The sequence below is a fragment of the Ovis canadensis genome, chromosome 6 (genome assembly GCF_042477335.2).
Source record: "Ovis canadensis isolate MfBH-ARS-UI-01 breed Bighorn chromosome 6, ARS-UI_OviCan_v2, whole genome shotgun sequence".
Taxonomy (NCBI): domain Eukaryota; kingdom Metazoa; phylum Chordata; class Mammalia; order Artiodactyla; family Bovidae; genus Ovis; species Ovis canadensis.
This window is the reverse complement of record NC_091250.1, coordinates 60,394,307-60,419,140: the sequence shown is the minus strand read 5'-3', so window position 1 is coordinate 60,419,140 and position 24,834 is coordinate 60,394,307. Positions and strand designations below refer to the sequence as shown.

The 24,834-nt window shown below is 38.4% G+C and overlaps 1 protein-coding gene across 1 annotated transcript in view; it reads left to right on the top strand.

Annotated features, from left to right (window-relative positions):
- Nucleotides 1-1,103: 1,103 nt before the first annotated feature.
- Nucleotides 1,104-24,834, top strand: part of DHX15 (DEAH-box helicase 15) — a 55,200-nt gene continuing 31,469 nt past the window's right edge. The window contains exons 1-3 of the mRNA XM_069592995.1: nucleotides 1,104-1,395; nucleotides 8,612-9,047; nucleotides 13,849-14,042. Of these exons, the coding sequence (XP_069449096.1) occupies nucleotides 1,325-1,395; nucleotides 8,612-9,047; nucleotides 13,849-14,042 (701 nt within the window). The 5' untranslated portion in view covers nucleotides 1,104-1,324. The remainder of the gene's footprint in view (nucleotides 1,396-8,611; nucleotides 9,048-13,848; nucleotides 14,043-24,834) is intronic.

Genomic DNA, 24,834 nt, shown 5'->3' with positions numbered 1-24,834 from the left:
AAAAGTTATGACCAACCTAGATAGCATATTCAAAAGCAGAGACATTACTTTGCCGACTAAGGTATGTCTAGTCAAGGCTATGGTTTGTCCAGTGGTCATGTATGGATGTGTGAGAGTTGGACTGTAAAGAAAGCTGAGCGTTGAAGAATTGATGCTTTTGAACTGTGGTGTTGGAGAAGACTCTTGAGAGTCCCTTGGACTGCAAGGAGATCCAACCAGTCCATTCTGAAGGAGATCAGCCCTGGGATTTCTTTGGAAGGAATGATGCTAAAGCTGAAACTCCAGTACTTTGGCCACCTCATGCGAAGAGTTGACTTATTGGAAAAGACTCTGACGCTGGGAGGGATTGAGGGTAGGAGGAGAATGGGACAACAGAGGATGAGATGGCTGGATGGCATCACTGACTCCATGGATATGAGTCTGAGTGAACTCCAGGAGTTGGTGATGGACAGGGAGGCCTGGCGTGCTGCAATTCATGGGGTCCCCGTGAGTCGGACTCAGCTGAGCGACTGAATTGAACTCAAATGGACTGGAATGGGTGAATTTAATTCAGATGACCATTATATCTATCACTGTGGGCAGGAATCCCTTGGAAGCACATAACAGGCATGCAGGAAAAAGTTACGCCTTTTTTGCCAACTTTCCCTATTCCAGTAAAAACATCAATAGACTGCATATTGTCCTTTTCTTTCTTTTTCAAGACAAAATGTTAAATCAACTATACCCAGATACAATTTTTTTTTTTTTGAAGGCAAAACTGATTACGGTAAGTTTGACATTTTCTCACTTCAGTTTCCTCAAGGCAGCTGAGCTCAGCAGTTTCAAGTTCCAGACCTGGAGTTATAATTGGGTTCCAGTCCTAGCCCTGCCCCCTCTAATGCCAGGGTAATGCATAGAATCACCTACTCAGCATTAGACTTTCTCTTTTCTCAGTTTCCAAAATCAGAAGGGCATGAACGACCCAAAGGCTCAACCCGCCTAGCACCCACCAAGAGGGCGGAAAGTGGTGGCAAGAAGAAGCCAGGCACGGAGGAATAAGGGCGGGCCTGCGAGGCAGCGGGCGGGGCTGGAGTTCCCGCCTCCGCTGCGTGCGCGCGCTCTACAGACGCACGCACGCATATCATACCGCGGAAGCGCGCGCGCAGGCCCAGCCCTCGTCGCCGCCGCCATTTTAGCTCCTGGTTCCGGCCGCACGGTGTAGGCTGTTGTAGCGGGAGGGGTGGGGGTCCTCCAGAGTTTAGAAGGTGCCCTCGACTGCGCGGATAGAGCCGCGAGGGTTTCTTTTTTTTCTTCCTTCATAACCGCCTGCTCGAAGAGTTCGAAAATGTCTAAGCGACACCGGTTGGACCTGGGGGAGGATTACCCCTCCGGCAAGAAGCGTGCGGGGACCGATGGGTAAGCCAGGCCGGGGGCGCGAGGCAAGGGCTCGGGCTTTGTTGGGGTCCCGGCGGCGGACGGGCCAGGGAGGGCCATGCCGAGCGGACCCCGGGGCCCGACGCTTTGTTTCGCTTTCGGCTCGGGTCTTTGGCGGCGGGGCGCGGGAGAGCGGTGCCACTCCCGGCGTTCGGCCCGGCAAGGGCGCGGGGGAGCTGAGTGGCGCGGCCGCCGCCCGGCCCAGTGGAGAGAGCGGAGAGGCCTGGCGTGGTCACTGGGGCGCCTCCTCCCCGGGCGGAGTCGAGCGAGAGTCACTTCGAGGGGAGCGGACTGGAGGGAACCGCGGACCTCGTGGTCTGGGCTCCCGGTAAGGCCTGGATCCGGAGGAGAGAGTGGGGGAGGGCGCGGCAGGAGTAGTCGCCTCCAAGGGCACTAGGTACTTCTCGGGCAGCGGGGTCTGGGAGACGGCCTTGGCGGGAGGCTGAGTGCCCAGCAAGGGGAGAAGTGGAGGCCGAAAAGTGAGAGAAGCGCGTGGATTCTGGTGTAGGCGGGGGTGGGGGAAGTTGAGTGAGGCGTGCAGACGAGGAGTTACCGGGGGATGGGAGAGTAGAGGGCCATCCGTGAGAAAAGAAAACTGTGGAATATACCTTTTGGGCAGCAGCTTGTGATTTGGGGCCGCTGAGTTTATACTTTGGCGGGAGAGCGCGTGCCTCGGTCCATTCAAACACTTCAAAGTAGGTACAAGGCAAACTTCCGCTCTGTGCCCACGCTCCCGCCATCTCCTTTATTTCCTGCTTTGGCCGAAACAGTAGTTACAGGGTTATCCCTGGGATAGATATTAGAAGATAGTCTCTCTCTTTTTCCTGTGAGTTCTTGTTTTCTGTCCCTCTTCCCCGCCCTCATTCATAAGTAGCTTTTGAAACAAGAAGATCCTTTTCAAAAGTGTCTGGTACTTAAAACGGCAAAATGTCGCCCTTGGGGAGATTGCTTGGGAGTTGAAATACACAGGTGTTTTCCGATTTCTTCCTACTCGGCCTTTTTTTCAAGATGCAGAGAAATTTAACAATTGACTTTCGCAATTGCACGAAAATAAGTTCTTGTTCTGTGTGTACTTTATTCCCTGATGTACAGAGATTTATTCGAATAATTCAGGCAAGAGACTTGAAAGTCTGGATACCTTCAATACTTTGCATAATTTTGCATAGTACTGTGTGTATACTTGTGCAGAATCGCTGTGTCAAGTCTGTATAACTTTTTTGAATTTCTCTTTTCTCTCCCTTCCTTTGGGTTGATTGAGGTGTCTGGGGAGTATAAGCCAGGATAGGGTGTACTTTTTGATATCTTTTCATGTGTTGAATACGGAAAGTATAAGTATGTAAGATTTTAATCTTGTAAATTTTTTAGTTTCCAGTGTTTATGTCAGTTTTGTCGTTTTCGGCAGTGGACCCTCACCCCGCCCCCTCATAACACACAGCAAAATTTTACAAACTCTTTAGACCTGGAAGTCACTTGAAAGAGGAGAGTATGATTGTTCACACTCAAGGGATTCAAGGGATGAGGAATGGAGACCCAGAGTTGTTAAGGTGGCTTGTGCAACCTTTCAGTTTACAGCTGAATTTAGAACCTTGATCTTTTGATTTTCAGTTTGCTTCTTGCATTTTCCAATACAGCACACAGACTATGATTAGTTCAGAGTCATTACAGCCTGTTTTAGTGACGTATATATTGGGTTAGTGAAGTAGGGAACACTTGCTTCTTTGTTCCTGTGAAGCAAAAGTAAGTTGCTTGTCATCTGGCTAAGGTGCAGCTTAGCATCTTAATCTCTCTCTCAGAGTTGAATTGGAAAACAATAAATGAATTCACTTATATTATGATGTATGTGCACCATTCAAGTGCTTGGGATTAGTGGTCCCATGATAGGGACATGGATTTGCGCCCTTTTTCTTGTAAATCTGGCATCTTTAGTAAAAATAATGAACTTTTCAGGTCTTTCATGGTGAACTTATGATTCTCCTGGGTATTATAAATGACATCTACCTGTAGATGAAGGAGAGTTCATCTTTGAAATAAAACTCAAGTTCTGAGATGTTTTGGTGGGGCATTTGTATAGTAATTACTATGTCACCTGAATGTCATTTCTCATAGAACTTCATCTAGCAGTGAGTTTACAGTGTTTATAAGTGCTTGGGATTCCCACCCCCACCCCATTTAATAATTTTAAAAGTTAAATTTGTTGACTATCAGGCAGCCTTGCAGTTTTTTTTAAGCCCTGCTAGTTATAGTTAACAGGTGGTTTTACCTGGGAGAGTAGGCCTGTCGGTCATGTGAACTCCACTGCCAAACATGGATGTCCCATTTTCCCCATTCCTGAGAAGTGAAGGTAATTTCAGTGAGAGATTATACCTCAGATTCATGCTCCTAAACTGTATTTGGCTTTGTATACTCTTGGTATATTTTAGTTTTGGAGTCAGGTAGAGACGTTGAAGGTTTCTGTTACATATTGACTTCTTTTTTTCCATTATTCACAACATTTTCATGTAAAATTGTTAACCAAGTGACAATGGCACCCCACTCCAGTACTCTTGCCTGGAGAATCCCATGGACAGAGGAGCCTGGTAGGCTGCAGTCCATGGGGTTGGGAAGAGTGGGACACAACTGAGCGACTTCCCTTTCTGTTTTCACATTCACCCATTGGAGAAGGAAATGGCAACCAACTCCAGTGTTCTTGTTCTGGGCGGGGGGAGCCTGGTGGGCTGCCATCTGTGGGGTCGCACAGAGTCGGACATGACTGAAGCGACTTAGCAGCAGCAGCAGGGACTTTTTCATCTTAATATTTGTTTCTGTTATTACTGCCTGATAAGTTTTTTCTGTTAAAAATGTGAAGCAAATATAGTGATAAAATAATATGTATAGTTCCCAAAATATTTTAGGTACTATATGTGTATGTATATATGTATATGTATATGTTTTTTTCACTTAAGTTTTGTGATGTAGGTGAGGTTAAGTAACTTGCCCCAGGGAACACAAGAAATGTCCATTCATAAAAATGTAAAAGGCAAAAAATTCTCAGATGCCTTCATCCCCTTCCTTAGTCTCTTGATGAAAATTTGTTTTACTTATGTCTCTGCATATTTATTCACAGGTATGAACTATAATATTTGATAGCAGTAAGATTTTTTTATTTTATTTTATTGGGAGATACTTGCTTTACAATGTTGTGCTAATTTCTGTCATACATCAACATGAATCAGCCACAGGTATACATATGTCCCCCCCCCCCCCCCAACCTCCCTCCCATCTCCTGTGCCATCCCACCCATCTAGGTCGTCACAGAGCAGTGGGTTGAGTTCTTTGTGTCACAGCAAATACCTACTGGCTGGCTATTTTACACAGGGTAATATATATGTTTTCATGCTACTCTCAATTAATCCCAACTTCTCCCTCCCACACTGTATCTATAAGTCTGATTTCTATGTCTGCTTCTCCATTGCTGCCTTTTAATATGTATTGTTTAGGCTTTGATTTAATTAAAAAAATTCACCCAGAAATGTGTCATAAGCTGTGGAATAGATATACATTATTCTTATAGTAGTCTACTTGTAAAGGAGTATCTTAATTTATTTAACCAGTTTCCTGTTCATTGATTTTTTGGGTAGTTTTCCAACCTTAGAAGTAAAAAGTGTGATGAACATCCTTATCTGTATTTAGTAATGTATTTTCAAAGTCCGACATATCCTTGGAGAGTGAGAATGCCAGATTAAGAGCAGTGCTTAGTTAAAATACCTGGATAAACAGGTTACATCTTTAGAGCGTTTGTTACTCCATGTAGAATTTTAACCTGGTATTTTAAATTAAAAAATATGATAACTGGTGTTATATTGGAGATTTATTATGTTCCAGGCACTATTTTAAGCACATTATTTATATTAACTCATTTAATCCTTGCATTACCCCATGAGGTTTTTATCGATGAGGAAAGAAATAACTGGTTATATATATAGTTAGCTTAAGCGCTGAGGTTGAGGATTAAGCTGATATAGAATACTGAACCCTATGCTCAATAACTGTGTCCTGTTGTCTCTTCCTGTCACTATTGTGGCTAAGTGGTTATAGTGCACTGCTTTAATAATTGGTTTTTTAAGCATTAGACCTCAATTAGTAAATCTTCTAAATAACAAACTCCTTTATAGTAAAAGTACCTGTTTTTAAAAAGGAAACATGCATATATACAATATCCTACATGTATTTATGAAGCAGTGAGTTTGAGCCCTCCTTAACTGGCCCTTTTATCTTCCCTGTCCTGTTGAAGGTAGAGAGTTAGAATCATAGGCAACATTTCAAAGTGATTGAATTTGCTTTCTTGTTTTAATCTAAGAGACTCTTAATACTATTCACTTTGCAAATTAGTACACTGAGGCTTATACCTTTCCGGTGGATATGCAACTGTGATCTCGGTGCTCCTTTTACACTTACATCAGGGTTAAACCCCAGTATGTGGTCAACAGTTAATCTTTTTGTCTTCAGAATGTATTTATTCCTTTCTCTGTTGTGGTTGTTTTTGGTAATGAAGTTTCTGGTGAAGAAGGCCCCTGAAAAACATGCCAGGCCTCCCTGTCCATCACCAATTCCCGGAGTTTACTCAAACTCATGTCCATTGAGTTGGTGATGCCATCCAACCATCTCATCCTCTGTTGTCCCCTTCTCCTCGTGCCCCCAATCTTTGCTAGCATCAGGGTCTTTTCAAATGAGTCAGCTCTTCACATCAGGTGGCCGAAGTATTGGAGTTTCAGCTTCAACGTCAGTCCTTCCAATGAACACCCAGGATTGATCTGGTTGGGCTGGTTGGATCTCCAAGAGTCTTCTCCATTACCACAGTTCAAAGGCATTAATTCTTCTGCACTCAGCTTTCTTTATAGTCCAGATCACATCCATACATGACTACTGGAAAAACCATAGCCTTGACTAGATGGACCTTTGTTGACAAAGTAATGTCTCTGCTTTTTAACATGCTGTCTAGGTTGGTCATAACTTTCTTTCCAAGGAGTAAGCATCTTTTAATTTCATGGCTGCAGTCACCATCTGCAGTGATTTTGGAGCCCCCCAAAATAAAGTCAGCCACTGTTTTCTCCATCTATTTGCCATGAAGTGATGGGACCGGATACAAATAAATAGCTGTCTGAAGAGCCCTTACAAATAGCTGTGAAAAGAAGAGAAGTGAAGTGAAGTCAGTCAGTTGTGTCCGACTCTTTGCGACCCTGTGGACTGTAGCCCGCCAGGCTTCTCTGTCCATGGGATTCTCCAGGCAAGAGTACTGGAGTGGGTTGCCATTTCCTTCTCCAGGGGATCTTCCCAACCCAGGGATCGAACCCGGGTCTCCTGCATTGCAGGCAGACGCTTTATCCTTTGAGACACCAAGGAAGCCCCGAAAAGAGAAGCGAAAAGTAAAGGAGAAAAGGAAAAATATACCCACTTGAATGCAGAGTTCCAAAGAAAGGATGGTTGGTGGTTTATTTTGAAGATAGGCCAGGAAGCTTAAGTTCTGAACTGGTGGGGCTTCATTTTGTATGATAGGTAGATTATCCTTTAGGTTCCTTTGATTTCTTTCTTTTTATACCGGATGGGATGAGAAGTTTCAGTTTTAGCTTGTATATCTTATAGTTCTGTGAGAGGTGAACACTGGGGTGGGAGAAGGGAGAAGTCACTTTTTATAGATACATGTATGAAAAGATTTTATGTGAAAAGTGTGTGTGTGTGAATATTTGTGTATGTGTAATAAGATTTTTCTCTCTAGGCAAGTTTCTGTAGAATAGAACTTTATTTTCGAAAGGACAAGAACAAATAAAATTGGTCAGCTTATCATTTTTTGTAATTGGGGAACCATCGTAACTCATGCTGGGTTCAGCATTTTAGCTCTGTTCTCCTAAGGGGAGTAACTTTTCCAGCCAATATGCTATTACAGAGAATGAATGGTCTTCCCTTGTCTGCTGCCGATAATTGGGGCATCGGAAATTCATGACTTTTGTGTGTGGTGGATAAGGAACAGTGACGTATTTAGCGGCTTGTTTCATGGTTCCATGTTGCCTCACTGTTTGAAGTCTGAGTCCAAATACCTTGTACATTTGTCTGCTGTAGAATTTGGTCTGAAATAAACTAGATTAGTTCCCAAGAGTAGGAGATGGCAACCCACTCCAGTATTTTTGCCTGGAAAATTCCATGGACAGAGGAGCCTGGCGGGCTACAGTCCATGGAGTCTCAGAGTGGGACACGACTGAGAACACACACACACACTAGATTAGTAGAATTAATAAACAGATAATTTTAAAATTCTTACTGTATTATGGATCGTTTCTAGTCAAAAGAGTTGGACCCAAATTAGCGACTAAGACACAACAGTTAGTAATTAAAAGTAGATAATAGAATTGACTAAATGACCTAAGATTAATATAGTGGTCATCTGCGTAATTTTAAAATTTTAAACAACTTAATAATTTATTAACCAATGACTTTTTTTAATGGGCTACTTTTCACTTTATGGATGATTAATGCATACATAGGTTTTACAGGGCACTTTCAATGTTTTACTATTACTGTTAATGATAGATGCAAGAGTAAACAGTGAAAACCAGAGTGAAAAGTTTTAGTTTTTCTTGTAGAGTAATATATGCGTTTTGAACAAAATTTGGAAACTATAACTTAAGAAAACAAACTTACTAGTTCTTCAACTAATATTTGTGTGACTGTAATATGAGGTGGAATTATCTGTGAGGCAGAAGCAATAAAAGATTTATTTCTTGTTAAGTTTTAAGTACACTTTCACTGCAAAAATACATTTTCACATAACCTAACCTGAAGGAGAGTTTGGGAAGGACTGATGCTGTTCTCTTTGCCTAATTTGTCCCTGCCTTTTTCCCACACTGCCCTTACTCTTTATCTTCTAAGAAAGAGAGGATTTTACTTGCAAAACGAGTTCTTGTGTTATTTCAGCTGATGGGTAAAAGTGGAGAGAAACTGTTCTTAGCAGAATTTGAATCATTATCAAAGAAGGGAAAGATGGTTATGAATGGAGAATCCTTGATTAAAAGTTCTTTTTCATTGTTTCTAGTACTTTTGAGTTTTATAGCAGTTTTTTTATTTGGTTGTTGGACGTTTACTTTCTTGTGACTATAATGTTGCTGTGAAAATTTTGCATAGAATTTGGAATCTGAATTGTAAGATTTTTTTTTTCTTCTATTTTTAGGAAGGATCGGGATCGAGACCGTGACCGTGAAGATAGGTCTAAAGATCGAGACCGAGAAAGAGATAGAGGAGATAGAGAGCGGGAAAGGGAGAAAGAAAAGGAGAAGGAATTGCGAGCTTCAACAAATGCTATGCTTATCAGTGCTGGATTACCACCTTTAAAAGCTTCCCATTCAGCTCACTCAACCCACTCGGCACATTCAACACATTCGACACATTCTGCGCATTCAACACACACCGGACATGCAGGACACACGTCACTTCCACAGTGCATTAATCCATTTACCAACTTACCCCACACACCTCGATACTATGATATTCTGAAGAAACGACTTCAGCTCCCTGTTTGGGAATACAAGGATAGGTTTACAGATATTCTGGTTAGACATCAGTCCTTTGTGCTTGTTGGTGAGACTGGGTCTGGTAAAACAACACAGGTGAGTCACTGCATGCCATGTACGGACTTTATTAATGTTTGTGTTTACTGAATGTTGTGGATTTGGTCCTGGCAGTTATTCTCATTGGCTGGGCTGTCAGAATATTTTGAGGCATAGCTGCTTTCTGTATTTAGCACTTTCTAGTGACTTACAGGGTAGAGATTGTGTAGAGAGTAGCTATTTTCCTGAGTCTTTTTGGGAAAACAGCAGTGCTGGTTTTGATACCCCCCCCCAAGTTTTATTATGTAAATTATGACAGTGATACTCTCCCACCCACTTTGAATTTGGGGTGATACATATTTGGGGGTGCCAAGGTGAAGAGATCTGAACCATTGGAGTGATTTTTGTTTTTGTCATTTTCATTGCTTTTTGTTTTTATAATTGTTTTGAACTGTGTGAATGATATCTATTCTTTTTAAAAAGTAGAAGAGCTAAGTGAGATCTCTTTACTTATGACCTCCATCCAGTAGTGTCCCCATCCTCCCCACGCGTGAACTAAACACACATATTAGTGTTGTGTTAGTAATATACTTAGGATATTTCTCAAACATGGATGAGCCCTTATTTGCTAGGCCCATATCGTAGACATCTAGGCTGTTTCTGATGGTTGTTTTGCATGGCCAAGTATATATTTGAGATAAATTTCCAGACAGTGCTGGGTCAGAGGAGGATTAATTGTAATTTTGGTGCATACAGCCAAATAGCCTTCCATAGGCAATAGGCAACATAGTTTAACCTTCCATGAGCATATATTAGAACAGATCTGGGAAACCACTAGAGTGTACGACTGAACTTCTGCAGATCTGATAGGTGGAAAGTGGTATTTCAGTGTAATTTTTAACTTGCATTCTCTTGAGAAGTGAGATAACCGTATTTTCAGATGATTGATCCTGATCTATCAGAACATTTCTTAAATTTTACAAAAATAGCAGTCCCTGGCTATTGTAGGAAATTTGGAAAATTCAGGAAAATGTTGGAATGAGTTTAATCATTATTCATCATGCTGAGATAATTACATTGTTTCCTACTGGCCTGTTTTTCCGTATTTATTTATCTATTATAAGTGTTCACATTTGAGTGTACTGAATTTACAAGATAACCTTTTTTTAAGGTTACATGACACAAATTATTATTTCATGGAGACATTTTGAAGACTACAATAGCAACCCAAATCGAAAGTTTTTGTTATTTAAAAGACTGAGCTTTTATGAATATGATATTTCTTTTAAAGTGGAGGAAATGTAGTGCTGATGTTAGAAACTAAAACTGTTGGTTTATTTTTATCACCTTGTGGAAATTTAAAGAATTAAATACATGGAATGATGTAACTCTGAACTTATTAGTTTCATGTTTTTAATAATTATTTCAGTGGTCTATGTGGTTGTTTAATCAGCAGTTGGGTAAAGCCAGGCACTGTGTACTTTGTATTATCTCATTTTTTCAGCAGCCATGCAAGGAAGTTGTTAATCACCATTTTACAGATGAGCAAAATGAGATTTAGATTTATGAGTTTAGTAGGTTGCCCTAGACTACATAATAGACATGGTTGGGTTCAGTGTTTAAAACTTTTTACCTTTGTCTCATAGCCAAAGTTATTTCATTTTGCCCTTCTGGGGTCTTATATGGTTAACATTATTTCAGAGATGAGCTTATTTAGAAGCAGTTAATGGAGAAGGTCAAGCAAACTCAAAACAAGAGGTTTGTGATTATTTGGATTGGTATTTGGGATTTTTTGTTTGTTTTTAATACTTAAGATACTTGGATACTTAGGGTTGCAGGGCATTTGGGGGATTTGAAGGGAACTCTTCAAATAATGAATTTCATGCAAATACTTTTTTTGGCATACTCCTACTGAATTTTGACTCAAAACCATTAAGAATTGTCAGCCATTTTGAGTAATTTTTGTGTGTGTGTGCCTATCAGAAAATGAAGTTCTCCAAACAGAATCTGTGTAGTTTAACTTTTGACTGAGATTCATAGTGAAGACATTGCACATTGCAATTTGGTATACATATACTATAGCCAAATAAAAAACTAAAGCTAATTCAGCCAAAGGGACAGTATGAGAAAGGGCATATGTTTAGAGAGAAGAGAAAGCATATCCCCTGGCCAGAGTGTATAGTGTGTGTTTGGAGACGGAGGTGGAGCTGGGGAGACTGAAACAGTAGCTTTCTTGCTGCAGATCAAGGGGCCAGCAGAACCTTTAGGTTGAAGGGAAATGACAAGAAATTTTACAGAAATGTCGTATTTAGTGAGAATGTTGATGACAGGCTTTGTAGGAAGTCATAACAATTTGATTTTGTATAGGGTGGTAGAACGGAGAATAAAGGACAGATTGAGGACCTCTCTGTCAGGCCAGTGGGTAAACCCCCATGCTTCCACTGCAGGGAGCAGTAGTTCAGTCCTGCTTAGGGAACTAAGACCTCCCATGCTGTGTAGCCAGAAAAAAAAAAGATTGGAGTTAAGATGTTACTATTGTTGAGTAGGAGATGTGGGAGGGATTTTTAAGTATTTGGAGAAAGGTGAGAAGTGGTTTTGGTTTTAAACTTCTTGGATTCAGGATACCAAAAACTTAGCCATTCTTCAAATGAAATGATAAGGTCAGGTGTAGGACTAGGGTTGGGATTGACATTTGATGTATGTCAGAAGAATAAATAGAATCACTTAGGATGATATATAAAACAAGAAGACTGAGGGCTATGGATCAGTTTTTAGGTAGATGGTCACAAATGGAGGAAGGGAAGCTGAGGGAAGGGATGGCTTAGAACTGATATTTGGCTTGAGCAAGTCAGTAGCATATTTCATGATGTACTTCCCTTCTTAATGCTATTCTTAGAAATATGGATAAATATATTGATGAAGCCAGGGTCCAAATCTTGTATAGAAACCCTTGGAAGTTCCTGAAACCCTTTCAGAGTTCCTGAGATTTTTTTTCATATACTTCAAACAAAACAAATACTGTAGTACATTCAAAATAGAAGCAGTTAGAGTCTGTGTTCTGTTAAGCCAGACATTAGAGATAAGCAGATCTGAAACAGTGTAGTCTCTTGCTAGATTTTGTTTTTTTAGGATGTACTTTCTTCATAGAAGCTGTTAATGCTAACATAGAATGGGTTTTTACTGTTAAGCAATTAATAATATTTTAACAAGTTTTCAGTTTTAATTTCCTAACACAAAGAATGTATTAGTTGTTGGGCATTCTGGGTTATTTTAAAAGTATAAAGAGGTCCTGAGATCAAAAGTTCAAAAACTGATGAATTGGCCAAAGTCGTTCCTGTCTTATTTTTAAAGTGGAAGTAAGCTATTTGTTTCACTAGAGTGAATTTAAAAATCTGTGAATGTTCTTGCTTTGAGAGTTCTGAATTAAGTTTTAATGACTTTAATTGACCAACAAATGTTTATTTGAATTTCATTTTGTTTGATCATATGAAGTACATTTTGCCTTTGTAGGTGGTTTGCTGAAATGAAGATACATAAAAAACTTTTCTGGAAAGCCACATAAACTTCGATCTGTTGGTTTACAAGCCCAGAGATACCCTTCTGTTTTAGTTTAGTATTTTTGTTCATTTTAAGTTCTTTAAAGATACGTGTATTTACATTCCTAGAGAAGCAGCATAATCTCTCCTTTCCCTTTTCAGATACTTGTCAATGACAGCAGTTATCCTAAAATTGCAGAAAACCTGTCTACAATGCAATAATAGTACAACAACCAGTGTTCTTCAAATATCACTGTACAAATTCTACACCAAAAAAACTCCCATGTTTTCTGTAACATTAAAACCAGATAGACTTGAGGGCTTTGATGGAGACCCATTGTGTCTTTGTAGCAGTGGGTTCCAGTTGAATGCAGTAAGCACTTAAGATTTTTCCCATGGTTCTTTTTCAGGTAGGTGGGTAGAGAAAGAACCATTAAATTAGAGGATCTCTGAGCTTCTGTTGATAGTGAAACAGCCAGGAAATACACTGTCATCATGGCAACGACCAGCTGCTTATATCTGTTGGTCTCCCCGCCACCCCTTCTGCACCCTTGCTTGCACTCCTTCAGGGAAGTGCTGTTGCTACTTCTCTAGGTTCTCTTGAGTTTGAGATTGACAGTTAACTTTTAAGATCTTCCTAAAATGAACCTTTAGGATGTTACTGTTGTGTATACTTCTGAGGGGAAAGGGATAGGAGTTAGATTCTCTTGACTTAGCTTTTTTTTTTTTTTAACATTTTGAATGTACTTCACAGCATGTAGGATCTTAGTTACCCAACCAGGGATAGAGCCTGTGCTCCCTGCATTGGAAGAGTGGAGTCTTAACCACTGGGCTGCTGGGGAAATCCCTAACATAACAAATTTGAATTGAATTGAAAGATACAACTTTATAACTGCAAATAGATATTATTTCTACTTTTATGTGCATTACTTTGTAACTGAAATTGTATAAGAATTTAAGTTAACAGTTTCTTAGAATATTTTTGGGAACTAACATTTGTTAGAAACTTAGAATTTTCCTAAGTTGAATTTTTTCCCCCTGTGTATAGAAAAATGCCTGGTGGTGGAACATTGATACCATACAGCATATTCAGCTCAGTGTACCTAGCTCACCAAGGTGTGGTTTACATCATATCAGTGTTCTCTGTGACCTTTCCTTGCCTTGGAGAGCTCATGCTATTAAAAGTTTGAGTCGTAAATAATAACTGTGATGTGCCTAAATTGAATTTTGTCTTAAATTATTAGAATGAGATAAAACACTTCATGTTAAACATACTCGATGTGTAGGCAGAGTAGAATTAATTTAAATGTGAAATTATTTGATAGATTCCACAGTGGTGTGTGGAGTACATGCGATCATTACCAGGACCCAAAAGAGGAGTTGCCTGTACCCAACCCAGGAGAGTGGCTGCAATGAGTGTGGCTCAGAGAGTTGCTGATGAAATGGATGTGATGTTGGGCCAGGAAGTTGGTTACTCCATTCGATTTGAAGACTGCAGTAGTGCAAAAACCATTCTTAAGTAAGTACTGTCTTTAAAAATGGACACTATTTCCCCTCTGCTTTTAGTTTTCTGCCACCAGATAGCAGACCTTGCTAGTGGAGTCTCAAGTTATCCAGTTTTAGAATAATCCAGATTAAACCTTCTTATGCTTACTAGATGACTTTTTAATATGGATTCTTTTTTTTTTGTTAGTAATATATATAGCTGTTCAGTAGACATTGAATTTCATAGGTCAGATTTTAGTTACTTGGTGCTATATCTTAGGTGAAGTGTATCATTTAAGTATGACAGAAAGGTAGATGCTATATCTTAGTAAAGGAAAAATATTTGTAGAAAGAAGGATGTATGGGAAGGGATATGATTTATTTGGGGTAGAGGGCTTTTGATACTAATTACACTAGTGTTACCATGGATGTGTTTTGAACTAAAAGGAGCAATCTTTTGTAATATACTCTTATTAGAGTCTCCTCAAAAACCTCTTTGTTACACCATATTGAACGTCTTTCTAATATGATTGACAACCATATTGAGCTGCTTTCTAATACTTTAACTTCCCTGATTTCTAATCTTCATCTTCACACTTGGGTTCAGCATAAGTAGTGTGATGTTTGTTGCCTGATGGTAATTCTTTTGAAACTTTTTTGTTTATTCCGTGTGTATGCGTATGACAGTTTCTTCATTTTTTAAAATGAGTTCTTTGTCTTGATACTGTCTTGTCCCTGAGGTTGTTTTTAAAAGACAGTGGTGGGTAAGATGTTACATAGACAGCAACAGGAGTCTTTGATGGCAGAGATAGATACAGCGTTACAGGGGAAGCTGTGTATTTTACAGAAAACTTGAAATGTATGTAAAAGTAGAATAATGCTGTAATAAACTCATATTTATTTGTCTTGCATCTTCAAAGTTGACTCATCTTGTTTCATCCATATCTCAACCTATTTCTGTGTCCCTCAAAATAAGCAAATCCTAGGCATCATATACTTTCGATCTGTAAATATTTCAGTGCATGTTTCAAAAATAAGATTTCTCTAAATGTAATGGTGTTATCACAACTTAACATTTTTTTCCATAATCAAAACCTTGCTACCTTTCAAATTCCATCTCAGTTTTTTCTAGTTTCTTTGATTTATTGTTTTATTATAATTTCCAATTAATTGCTTTATTAATTAGTTGTTAATAGCAATTGAACTTAAGTGTTTACTTGAGTCAGCTTGTCTTTGTAACTTTATGAGGTGTGTTTTTGACTTAAACCTTAATCTTTATTGAATAAATTTTTAGTGACAGTCATGGTATTTATCAGATGTAAATACAGTATAATTGACAAAAGCGTTACCTAAAATCTAAACTTATTTTTTTTTATTACTTTAAGATTAGATAATGTCCAGGAATTGAGGACAATAAAGTGCAGATTTTGCTCACCTTTAGGAGAAACAATATCATGACATTTGATTTACTGTGTGTTGAGTTTTTTTTTTTTTAAGTAAGCCACAGTTGAGCAGGGAGAGCAGAATTTAGGAATTGGGAGATGAGAATGTTACATGCAATGTTAGGACAAAATGTGTAAATGTTTATTGGTAGGCTTTCAAAAGATACATGCTTGGGAAAGATTTTGGTTCAGTTAATAGGGAATGAATGACAATAGATTTGAGAGCTCTATCTTTGGCATTGTGATGTTTTTTTTTGGAATGGTTTCTAGTGGCTTTATTTAAATTTAAAAAGAAACCTTAATTCTTATAGGGTAAGCTTATTGAAATTTCTTCTGGAATCTTCTGAAGAGCTAGAAGGTAACCTAGTATTGTCTTTAAGTGATATCACATCCTATTAGAATGGAGTAGTATGGTAGTTTTAACTAATGGGAGAGTTTTATTAAGTGCAGTGTCCTATGAATCCCTAGATATATTTTGTGTAGTCATCTATCAACTTGTTTTTTGAGAACCCAGATGTTCAAAATAGCTAAAGCTTTAACTTAATGAGAATTAGTTACGTAGTTAATTGGGTAGGAAGAGTGAATACATCAGACAACTATTAGACAACTATTTGAGCCCTCCATTAGCTGTTCTCATGTGTAGATATAAAATGCCTATGGATCTACTTTATAGTCAGAAGAAGCCTTTAATCTTCACTGTAGAAGGATGGTGACGAAGACTAACTCAAGATTCTGCTTGAGAGGCTGAGAATTTAACCATATCCTTCCTGATTCATTGTGTACACTATAAATGCTGATTTACTAATTAATTTGTTTGAGACTACTTTTGCTTCATCTTTATACGCTAATGGTCCAAAGGTAGTTTCTCCAGTGTTTGGGACACACGTGTGTCTACATTCTAGGTCTTAGTATTGCTCTAGTCAAGTTACTTTTCAAAACCACCACTGTGAAATGGTTTTTATAATTCGTTGTGTGTTTGCCTGCTCCCATCTTTTTTTTCTCCTAAAGTATTGCTTTTGCAATATATGTATGTTCCTTTGGCCATCTTGGAATGGAAGTTACTGGAGGGGGGTGGCGTACCTCAATGAGGTAGTTAAAATAGTTAATATTTATGTTATTATTTTGGTAGCTAATTTCACTATTATTTTGGTGATATGCTTCCTTTTTGTTTTTTTTCCTCAAATTATAAAATTACTGAGAGTGTGATACCGAGGGAACCTAGTAGCTTTAACTTACGCAAGTGATGCTTAGTCATTCATTCAGTCAGCTAATAACTGAGTACCTTCTGTGTGTTGGGCAGTGCTAGGTATAGTAGTAAAAGTAAAACTGTCCCCGTCCACACAAAGCAAATACACAGTAAATATAAAATTTCAAATTATGATTAGGCTTTGAAAGAATTTTGGAGTGTATTTGAAAGCATGACTTGAGAATTCACTTGAGGCTGGAAGAGAGACGGCAGAATTTCAGTCAAGAACTGAAGTAAAAATAATGGTTTGCCAGGAGTAGCAATAAAACATCATTTTAAAAAACCCTTTTTTCTGAATGAAAAACATACTTTTTACTTGAAGGCACTGTAGTCTTCATGTTACTTCATGTTACACTGATTTGTGTAAGTCAGCATTTCTAAGGCAGATCAGTTTTGAGATGGTTCAGGACTGGTTTATAGACAGTATGGATAATCAGAGATTGGTTTGATTCTTTTTCTTAACCTGATTGTAACATAAACCCGTTGGGAAGGGAGTTTGTATGCTTCTGCATGGATCCTTTATTTAAAAAAAAAAAATGACATGGAAGGGGCAGCAGAGGAGTGTGAAAATTTGTCACAATGTAGACTATCGGTGAACATAATTGTGGAAAGGGTAGAGCTTTCACAGAAAGACATCTTCCTTGATTGTTTAAACTTGCCTTGGTGGAGAAGGTACAGTGATAGGTTGATTTGATGTATGTCATTTACCTTTTATTCTGAATCGTTTGCTTTTGAGTATCAGTTTCATTTCAGTTTTGGAATTTGTCAGAAGGCTAAGAACTCAATCTAGGTTAATGTATATGAAGCAGAAAGTGTTGCAGCTCTTTCTTGGAGGATACATGATGTTAGCTCTGTAAGGGTAGGTAAGCATCTTGAGATGTTTATCTTTTATATAACTTAAGGACAAGCTGCTGGAAAATCAAGAACAATTAAGATAGGGCATAGTCTAGATCTAATTGAGTGATGGGGGAAATAAACAGCCTGGGTTTTAAGATACGATAAACCCTTTGTAAAACCTGAGGGAGAGGTGTTTTGAACAAGCCAGCTAAAGAAGTACTATTTCACAGAACATGGTTCAGAAACTTGGGGAACTTTTTAATTTCCCAAAGGCAGTCGAGGTGAGAAGATGAAAGAGAATCTAAAAATACATAACAAATACAAGAGCCTAGTATAACAGAACCTCTAAGGTTGCTACTTGGGGAGGATTTACCAGCCATTGCCATAGCAGATTCTTTGGGACCTCAGGAAACAGTTCAAAGGACCAGCTGCATGACTGCTTAGAGTTTCCAGAGTGAATTTCTAACAAGGCAGTCTTGTTCTAAAAACTTGACTTGAGAAAAGAATCAAAAGGAAATAGATTGTGGAGCACAGACTCTAGGATCATGGTGCCTAGTTGTGTCCTAGTCTGTCCCTTACTGGCTGTGATTTTGTCCACGTTAATTAACCTCCTTGAGCTTACTGCTGTCAGAAGATGGAGCTGACAGTAACAGCTACATCTTAGGATTGTTCTCAGATCAAATATGTAATTTGTGTGTGTCCCTTAGAATAATACCTGTAACATAGCAAGTGCTAAGTCAACATTTCTTCTCTTGCTGCTGCTGATAGTGGTGGTAGATTTTCACTGTGAGAAATTGTTGTATTTTGTTAACCAGTTAACCTGGTTAATTTAAAATGGACTTACAAAGCTAATTTAATATAGTCCCTTTTAATACAGTATTTGAATTACAATGTAGGGGTTTTAGCTTGAATTAAACATTGATATTACTTGTCAATATGAAATGAATGAATGAATCCAAATATTCTTTTAGGGCTGAAGGTAAGATGTGGAAACAAATCTGGTCTTTAGAGATTATTATATAAACATCAATTATAAACTAATTTATCGAGCATCTGTTAATGGTGGGCTTTGTTCTAATTCAAGTGTATCTCTGAATTAGGGAAAGGTAGTTTTACTGGATCTTCAGAAAGGAGTAGGTGTAAAGAATAAATGTGGTTGTTTACCACTTCAGAAGTTCCTGTCGTAGAAACTTAAAAAATCACTGTTGTCGCCTTAGAAAAAAATTCTGTTGACTTTTAATTCATACAGAGCTAACTTGATTTCCTAAAGGTCTGCATATAGTATTACATTTGACCTTTGTATTTAAAGCACTTGCAAGGGATTAGTTATAGAAGTCTCTCTTTGCTTATAGTGCCAACACCTTTTAAGAAAATACTAAGAACATACTCGTCCATCGTAGCTTTCTGTAAATTCTGTTGTAAAGATAAGAGATCATTTCCTTCAAAAGTTATGAAAATGTGAGGAATAAGCAGTATATTTTGAAAAAATGGTTTAATTTCCTTGTGTGCTCAGTGGCTCAGTTATGTCCAATGCTTTGCCACCCCCATGAACTGTAGCCTGCCAGGCTCCTCTGTCCATGGGATTTTCCAGTCAAGGATAGTAGAGTGGGTTGCCATATCGTTTCCTTATTTCTCGTTAATTTCTTAGGTGTTTTTTTTTGCTTGATTAGATCTCTAACTCTGAAACACATACCAAATATATTTTGGGTGTTTGCCAAAATAAAGCTGTATGCTTAGGCTGATGATCTTCAACATGTAAGTTAATAACTAGGAAGCTATGTATATGATAAATAAGATGTGATATTTTCTGTTTGGCTTTTTATAAGTGTTAGAATTTCATTAAAACATTTTAGATTCCACATTATTCAGAGTACCATATGGTACCTTTCCATGTGACTGTTCACATCTAGTGGTTTGTTCTCATTGTAGCCAGTATAATGGTACGTAGTGCTGTGGCTGTAGTGAGATTCGTGTTACTCATGGGGTAATGCTTTTGCTGAGAATGTCAAATTAAACTTGAACCTATATAAATCTTTATCCTTTTACAGATGAAAGGAGCATTATGTTTATTAAGGAGCTATGTCAGTGTCGTTGACTCTTGACTTGATAGAGGAGGTATGCTGTGAAGCAATTAAGGTAGTTTGAATGTCACATGAATTGTGTAGATGATTTCACAGAAGAGGAAGTACTTCATTTGAGCTGAAAAGAATGGCGAGACCTAGATAGGCAAGTTAACTAGGTGGATAAGTTGGATTTTAAGTGGAGTAGACATTCTCACGCTGCTTTGGTTTATAGCATGCTTAATGTTAGGAGTTTTTCATGGTACTCTAGCCCTTTAAGAAATAACTAAAATTCTAATAATTTCTGTTCTAACAGCCTAATAGTCTATTAAATAAATATTGGACATTGAAAGAAAAAGCTTAGTAATTGATTTCATTCTTATTCACCATTATTTAATAATGGATATCTTTGCTGTTGGAACACAGCAGTTTCTTACACCTTCAAATCAGATTGGATGCTGCCGCCTTTATTTTTCTACTCAGTGATGTAAACCTAGATTGTGCTAGGGGATTGTATGTGAGCTGTGTAAGTTAGAGGTGAGTCCAGAAATAGCCAGATCACTTGAAAGAGGTGTGTGAGTTGCTCAGTCGTGTCCAGCCCTTTGTGACCCCATGGACTGTAGTCTACCAGGCTCTGTCCATGAGATTGTCCAGGCAAAAGAATACTGGAGTGGATTGCCATTCCCTTTTTTAGGGATCTTCCCAATCCAGGGATCGAACCCAGGTCTCCCACGTGGCAGGCAGATTCTTTTCCGTCTGAGCCACCAGGGAAGCCCTCTGAAAGAGGTAAAAAAAAACTTTATTTTTTAAACTGACTTGTATATATACTTAACTCTTTGTACCCATGTCATATGGAAACTCTTTGTACCCATGTCATATGGAAATACTAATTGATGAAAACAGTCGTTTTCATGGGTGAAGGTAATTTGATGAGTTTAATCAATAGCTGTTCAATAAGTATAATAGCTTTCACTCTAAACATGTTTAAAAATTGTTGGCTTTTTGGGGGATGACCAACCATTTCATAGTGTTGATATTGTGAAGGATGGCTACGGTATTTAGACTCATCATATTTGGTGGTGAAAAGAACAATATTTTAAAAATCACTATATGTGGTTCTGTCTTCTGATATTATCCCTGATAAATGTAAGCTGTTTTAGCCTTGTCATTTGTTCCTTACTGTTGTCATTCAGAGAAGTATTCTGCTGATAGGGGCTTTAAACAAAAAGTAAGTTACGTGTAGAAAATTGCATTAAGTACTACTTTTGGTCATGGTCTCTTTGAGAAGTCTTGATCCATTATAAGTTTGAAGAAATTACCACACACAAACCTGTTTGTGTAGGCGTTTTATTGTAGGTAGCTTTTCTTTAATAGAGATGTCACTTGACTGGATTGTAATGGAGTAGTCTAAAAACTTAATGGTAAATAGAAATTTTATGTGAACTTTAAACATTTTATTTTAACGTAAAACTTAACACGTTCATTTATCAATCTGTTAGTGTAGAACCAACACCATTTCCTTGAATATGGGCCCTTTGTAGTTCCATTACTTAGTAAAATGTCTAGTTGTTAAAGGGAGATTAAACTGAGACACTTGCAAAATACCCAGGTGTTGCTTTTCTGGAATTTTAAGAGTTCAGTCTTCTGGAATTCCTCTTTCACTCCTCTATAGTTATCTCACATTTGATGTTTTTTTTTTTTTTTTTTGTATGTGATTTATCTTTTTCAAGCTTTTCTGAAGCATATAACTTAGGATATGTACATACAATTCTCTTTTCTATCCTAAAAGGTTATCACTGTGTAACATAAGATTATGTTGGCCCAGTTGGTAGGGACAGAAGTGTGGTTTATTCTAATATGTTTGTACAGTAAGATCGATTTTCCCAAAGATTCATTCATTAGGTGAAGGTTAGTTAAGAGTGTAGTGTACAGTTCTACTACATTGAATACTTACCAAGTGCCAGGCAGTTGGTGCATTTATTGTTTTATTTAATTTGAACGATAGCCACTGTATTCTCATTTTTCAAATGCAGCATTAGAGAAAGTTGAACTTATTTAAGGTAGAGCACCAGTAAGAAAGCAGGAACTTGACCAAGGTTTGTCTTGCAAAAAGGATATGTCTTAATCACTCTATATGCTGTTATTTCTCTCTATCCTCATTCTTCAGCTCCATAGAATTATTTATGTGTAAGTATTTGTAAGGTAGTAAATCTAATTACTCAGGTTTTACTCGATGTGTGAAATAGATACCAGGAATTTCTTTTGGTCATGCTGAATGAATTTTGGGTCCTCTAGAAACAGTTTTGATTTATTTGCTTGTTTAGTCATGCCAGAATAAAGCCTATACTTTGAAAGGTAACCAAAACCCTAACAGGATTGGAATAACAGCACATAACTAGGATATTCAGAACGTATTAAACTTCAGCTTTAATAGTAGGGCTGGTTCAAGACATATGGCTGCTAATTTCACTTATATTTTCCCTGGAGATTGTTCTAGATCAGTGTAAAGTTTCTTCATTCATTTTAGTGACTGCTAGTTTAATTCCTTAGATGGACACTCAGAATTTACAGTTTCTTTTATTAAAATCAGTTGGTGTCCTTAGTATTCTCTTATAAACTTGTACACACATTTTTTTCACACACGTTCAGGTGAGTGTATCTGTGAAATGAGTTTCTTAAAAATGAAACTGGTTGGGTCAGAGGGTGTGTTGGAATTTTATTAGCTGTTGCCATATTTGAGCTACTCTGACTAAGGGATAAGCAAATGAGTATCTGTTTCTATGGCCTTGACAACACTTTGTTGTGGAACATTTTTATCTTTGTCTATATTGTAAGTTAAAAAGTGAAATCTCATTATGATTTTAATCTGCATTTCTTTTATATGAAATCGAGCATCTTTACATGTACTTATGAGCCATTTGTATTTCTTTTTGGAATCTAAGATGCTTTTCTCAGCTTTCCAGACATATTGATACCTGGTTGACAGTCATTTTTATGGTGCTGTTTTAAAATGCATATCTTAAACAAGGCCCTACTGTATAGCACAGAGAACTATATTCAATATCCTGTGGTACACCATAATGGAGAATATATATTTTAAAAGTCTGTATAAGTGAATCACTTTACTGTGCAGCAGAAACAAACATAACATTGTAAATCAGCTATGTGTCTGTCAGTCGCTCAGTCGTGTTTGACTCTTTGTGATCCCAGGGACTGTAGCCCGCAGAGCTCCTCTGTCTATGAAATTCTCCAGGCAAGAATACTGGAGTGGGAGATCTTCCCAATCCAGGGATTGAACCTGGGTCTCCTGCAGTGCAGGTGGATACTTTTACCATCTCAGCTCCTTTAGTTCAGTTCAGTTCAGTCACTCAGTCATGTCTGACTCTTTGAGACCCTATGAACCGCAGCACACCAGGCCTCCCTGTCCATCACCAACTCCCGGAGTTTACCCAAACTCATGTCCATTGAGTCAGTGATGCCATCTAACCATCATATCCTCTGTCGTCCCCTTGTCCTCCAGCCCTCAATCTTTCCCAACGTCAGGGTCTTTTCGGATGAGTCAGTTCTTCGCATCAGGTGGCCAAAGTATTGGAGTTTCAGCTTCAACATCAGTCCTTCCAGTGAACACCCAGGACTGATCTCTTTTAGGATGGATTGGTTGGATCTCCTTGCAGTCCAAGGGACTCTGAAGAGTCTTCTCCAACATCACAGTTCAAAAGCATCCATTCTTCTGTGCTCAGCTTTCTTTATACTGCAACTCTCACATCCATGCGTGACTATTGGAAAAACCATAGCCTTTGCTACATGGACCTTTGTTGGCAAAGTAATGTGTCTGCTTTTTAATATGCTGTCTAGGTTGATCCTAACTTTCCTTCCGAGGAGTAAGCGTCTTTTAATTTCATGGCTGCAATCACCATCTGCAGTGATTTTGGAACCCCAAAAAATAAAGTCAGCCACTGTTTTCCACTGTTCCCCCATCTATTTGCCATGAAGTGATGAGCTCTGAGGGAAGCCCTAAATCAACTATATCTCAATTTAAAAGATCATGAGTGGAAAAAATAATAATTTTAAAAATACCATTGCAGTTTCAGACGATGCAGTTTAAGTCATTGCAACTAGGCTCAAACACATCTTTATTAATAAATTTTTGCCTACGAGAAGTAAGTTTGTTTATTCCTATAGTATATAAAAAAAAAATCCATGCTTCAACTCTTAGAAAGCACTTTTTGCCTCCCTGCTGGTTGTGGGAGCATTTTCCCTGCAAAGAGTTGTTGAGGTTCTTGAAGAAGTGCTGGTTGGTTGGTGAGAGGTTAGGTGAATATGGCAGGTGAAGCGAGACTTGGTAGACCAATTTGTTCAACTTTTGAAGTGTTGGTTGTGCAGCGTGCAGTTGAGTGTTGTTGTGGCAAAGAATTGAGCCTTTTCTGTTGACTAATAGTTGCAGGCATTGCAGTTTTCAGTGCATCTCATTGAGTTGTCAAGCGTACTTCTCAGATGTAATGATATCGTCAGGATTCCATGAAGGCTGTAGTGGATCAGATGGGCAGGAACCAAACAGTGGCCGTGACTTTTGGGTACAAATTTGGCTTTGGGAAATTTCAGCGCTTTGGAGCTGCTTCTTGGTCTAACCACTGAGCTAGTCATTGGTGGTTGTAGTATAAAATCCACTTTTTGTCGCATGTCACAATACAATTGAGAAATGGTTCGCTATTGTTGCATAGAATAAGAGAAGACAACACTTCAGAACAATTTTTTTGATTTGTGGTCAGCTCATGAGGTACCCATTCACTGAGCTTTTTCAGAAAACCTTTCCAGTTTGCTTCAAGTGCTGAATGACCATAGAATGGTCGTAGTTGAGTTCTTCGACAGCTTCTCATGCAATTATGAGAGGATCAGCGTCAGTGATTACTCTCATTTGGTCGTTGTCAACTTCCGATGGCTGGCCACTGTGCTCCTCATCTTCAAGGCTTCGTCTCCTTTGCAAAACTACTTGAACCACTACTGCACTATACGTTCTTTAGTGGTTCCTGAGTGAAACACATTGTTGATGTTGCAAGTTGTCTTTGCAGCTTTACAACCCATTTTGTACTTGAATAAAAAATTGTTTGAATTTGCTTTTTGTCTAACTTCATTTCTGTAGTCTAAAGTAAATATAAAATATACAGCAAATAATAAGTCAGATGGTAAAGAATCTGCCTGCAGTGCAGGAAACTTGGATTGGATACCTGGGTCAGGAAGGTC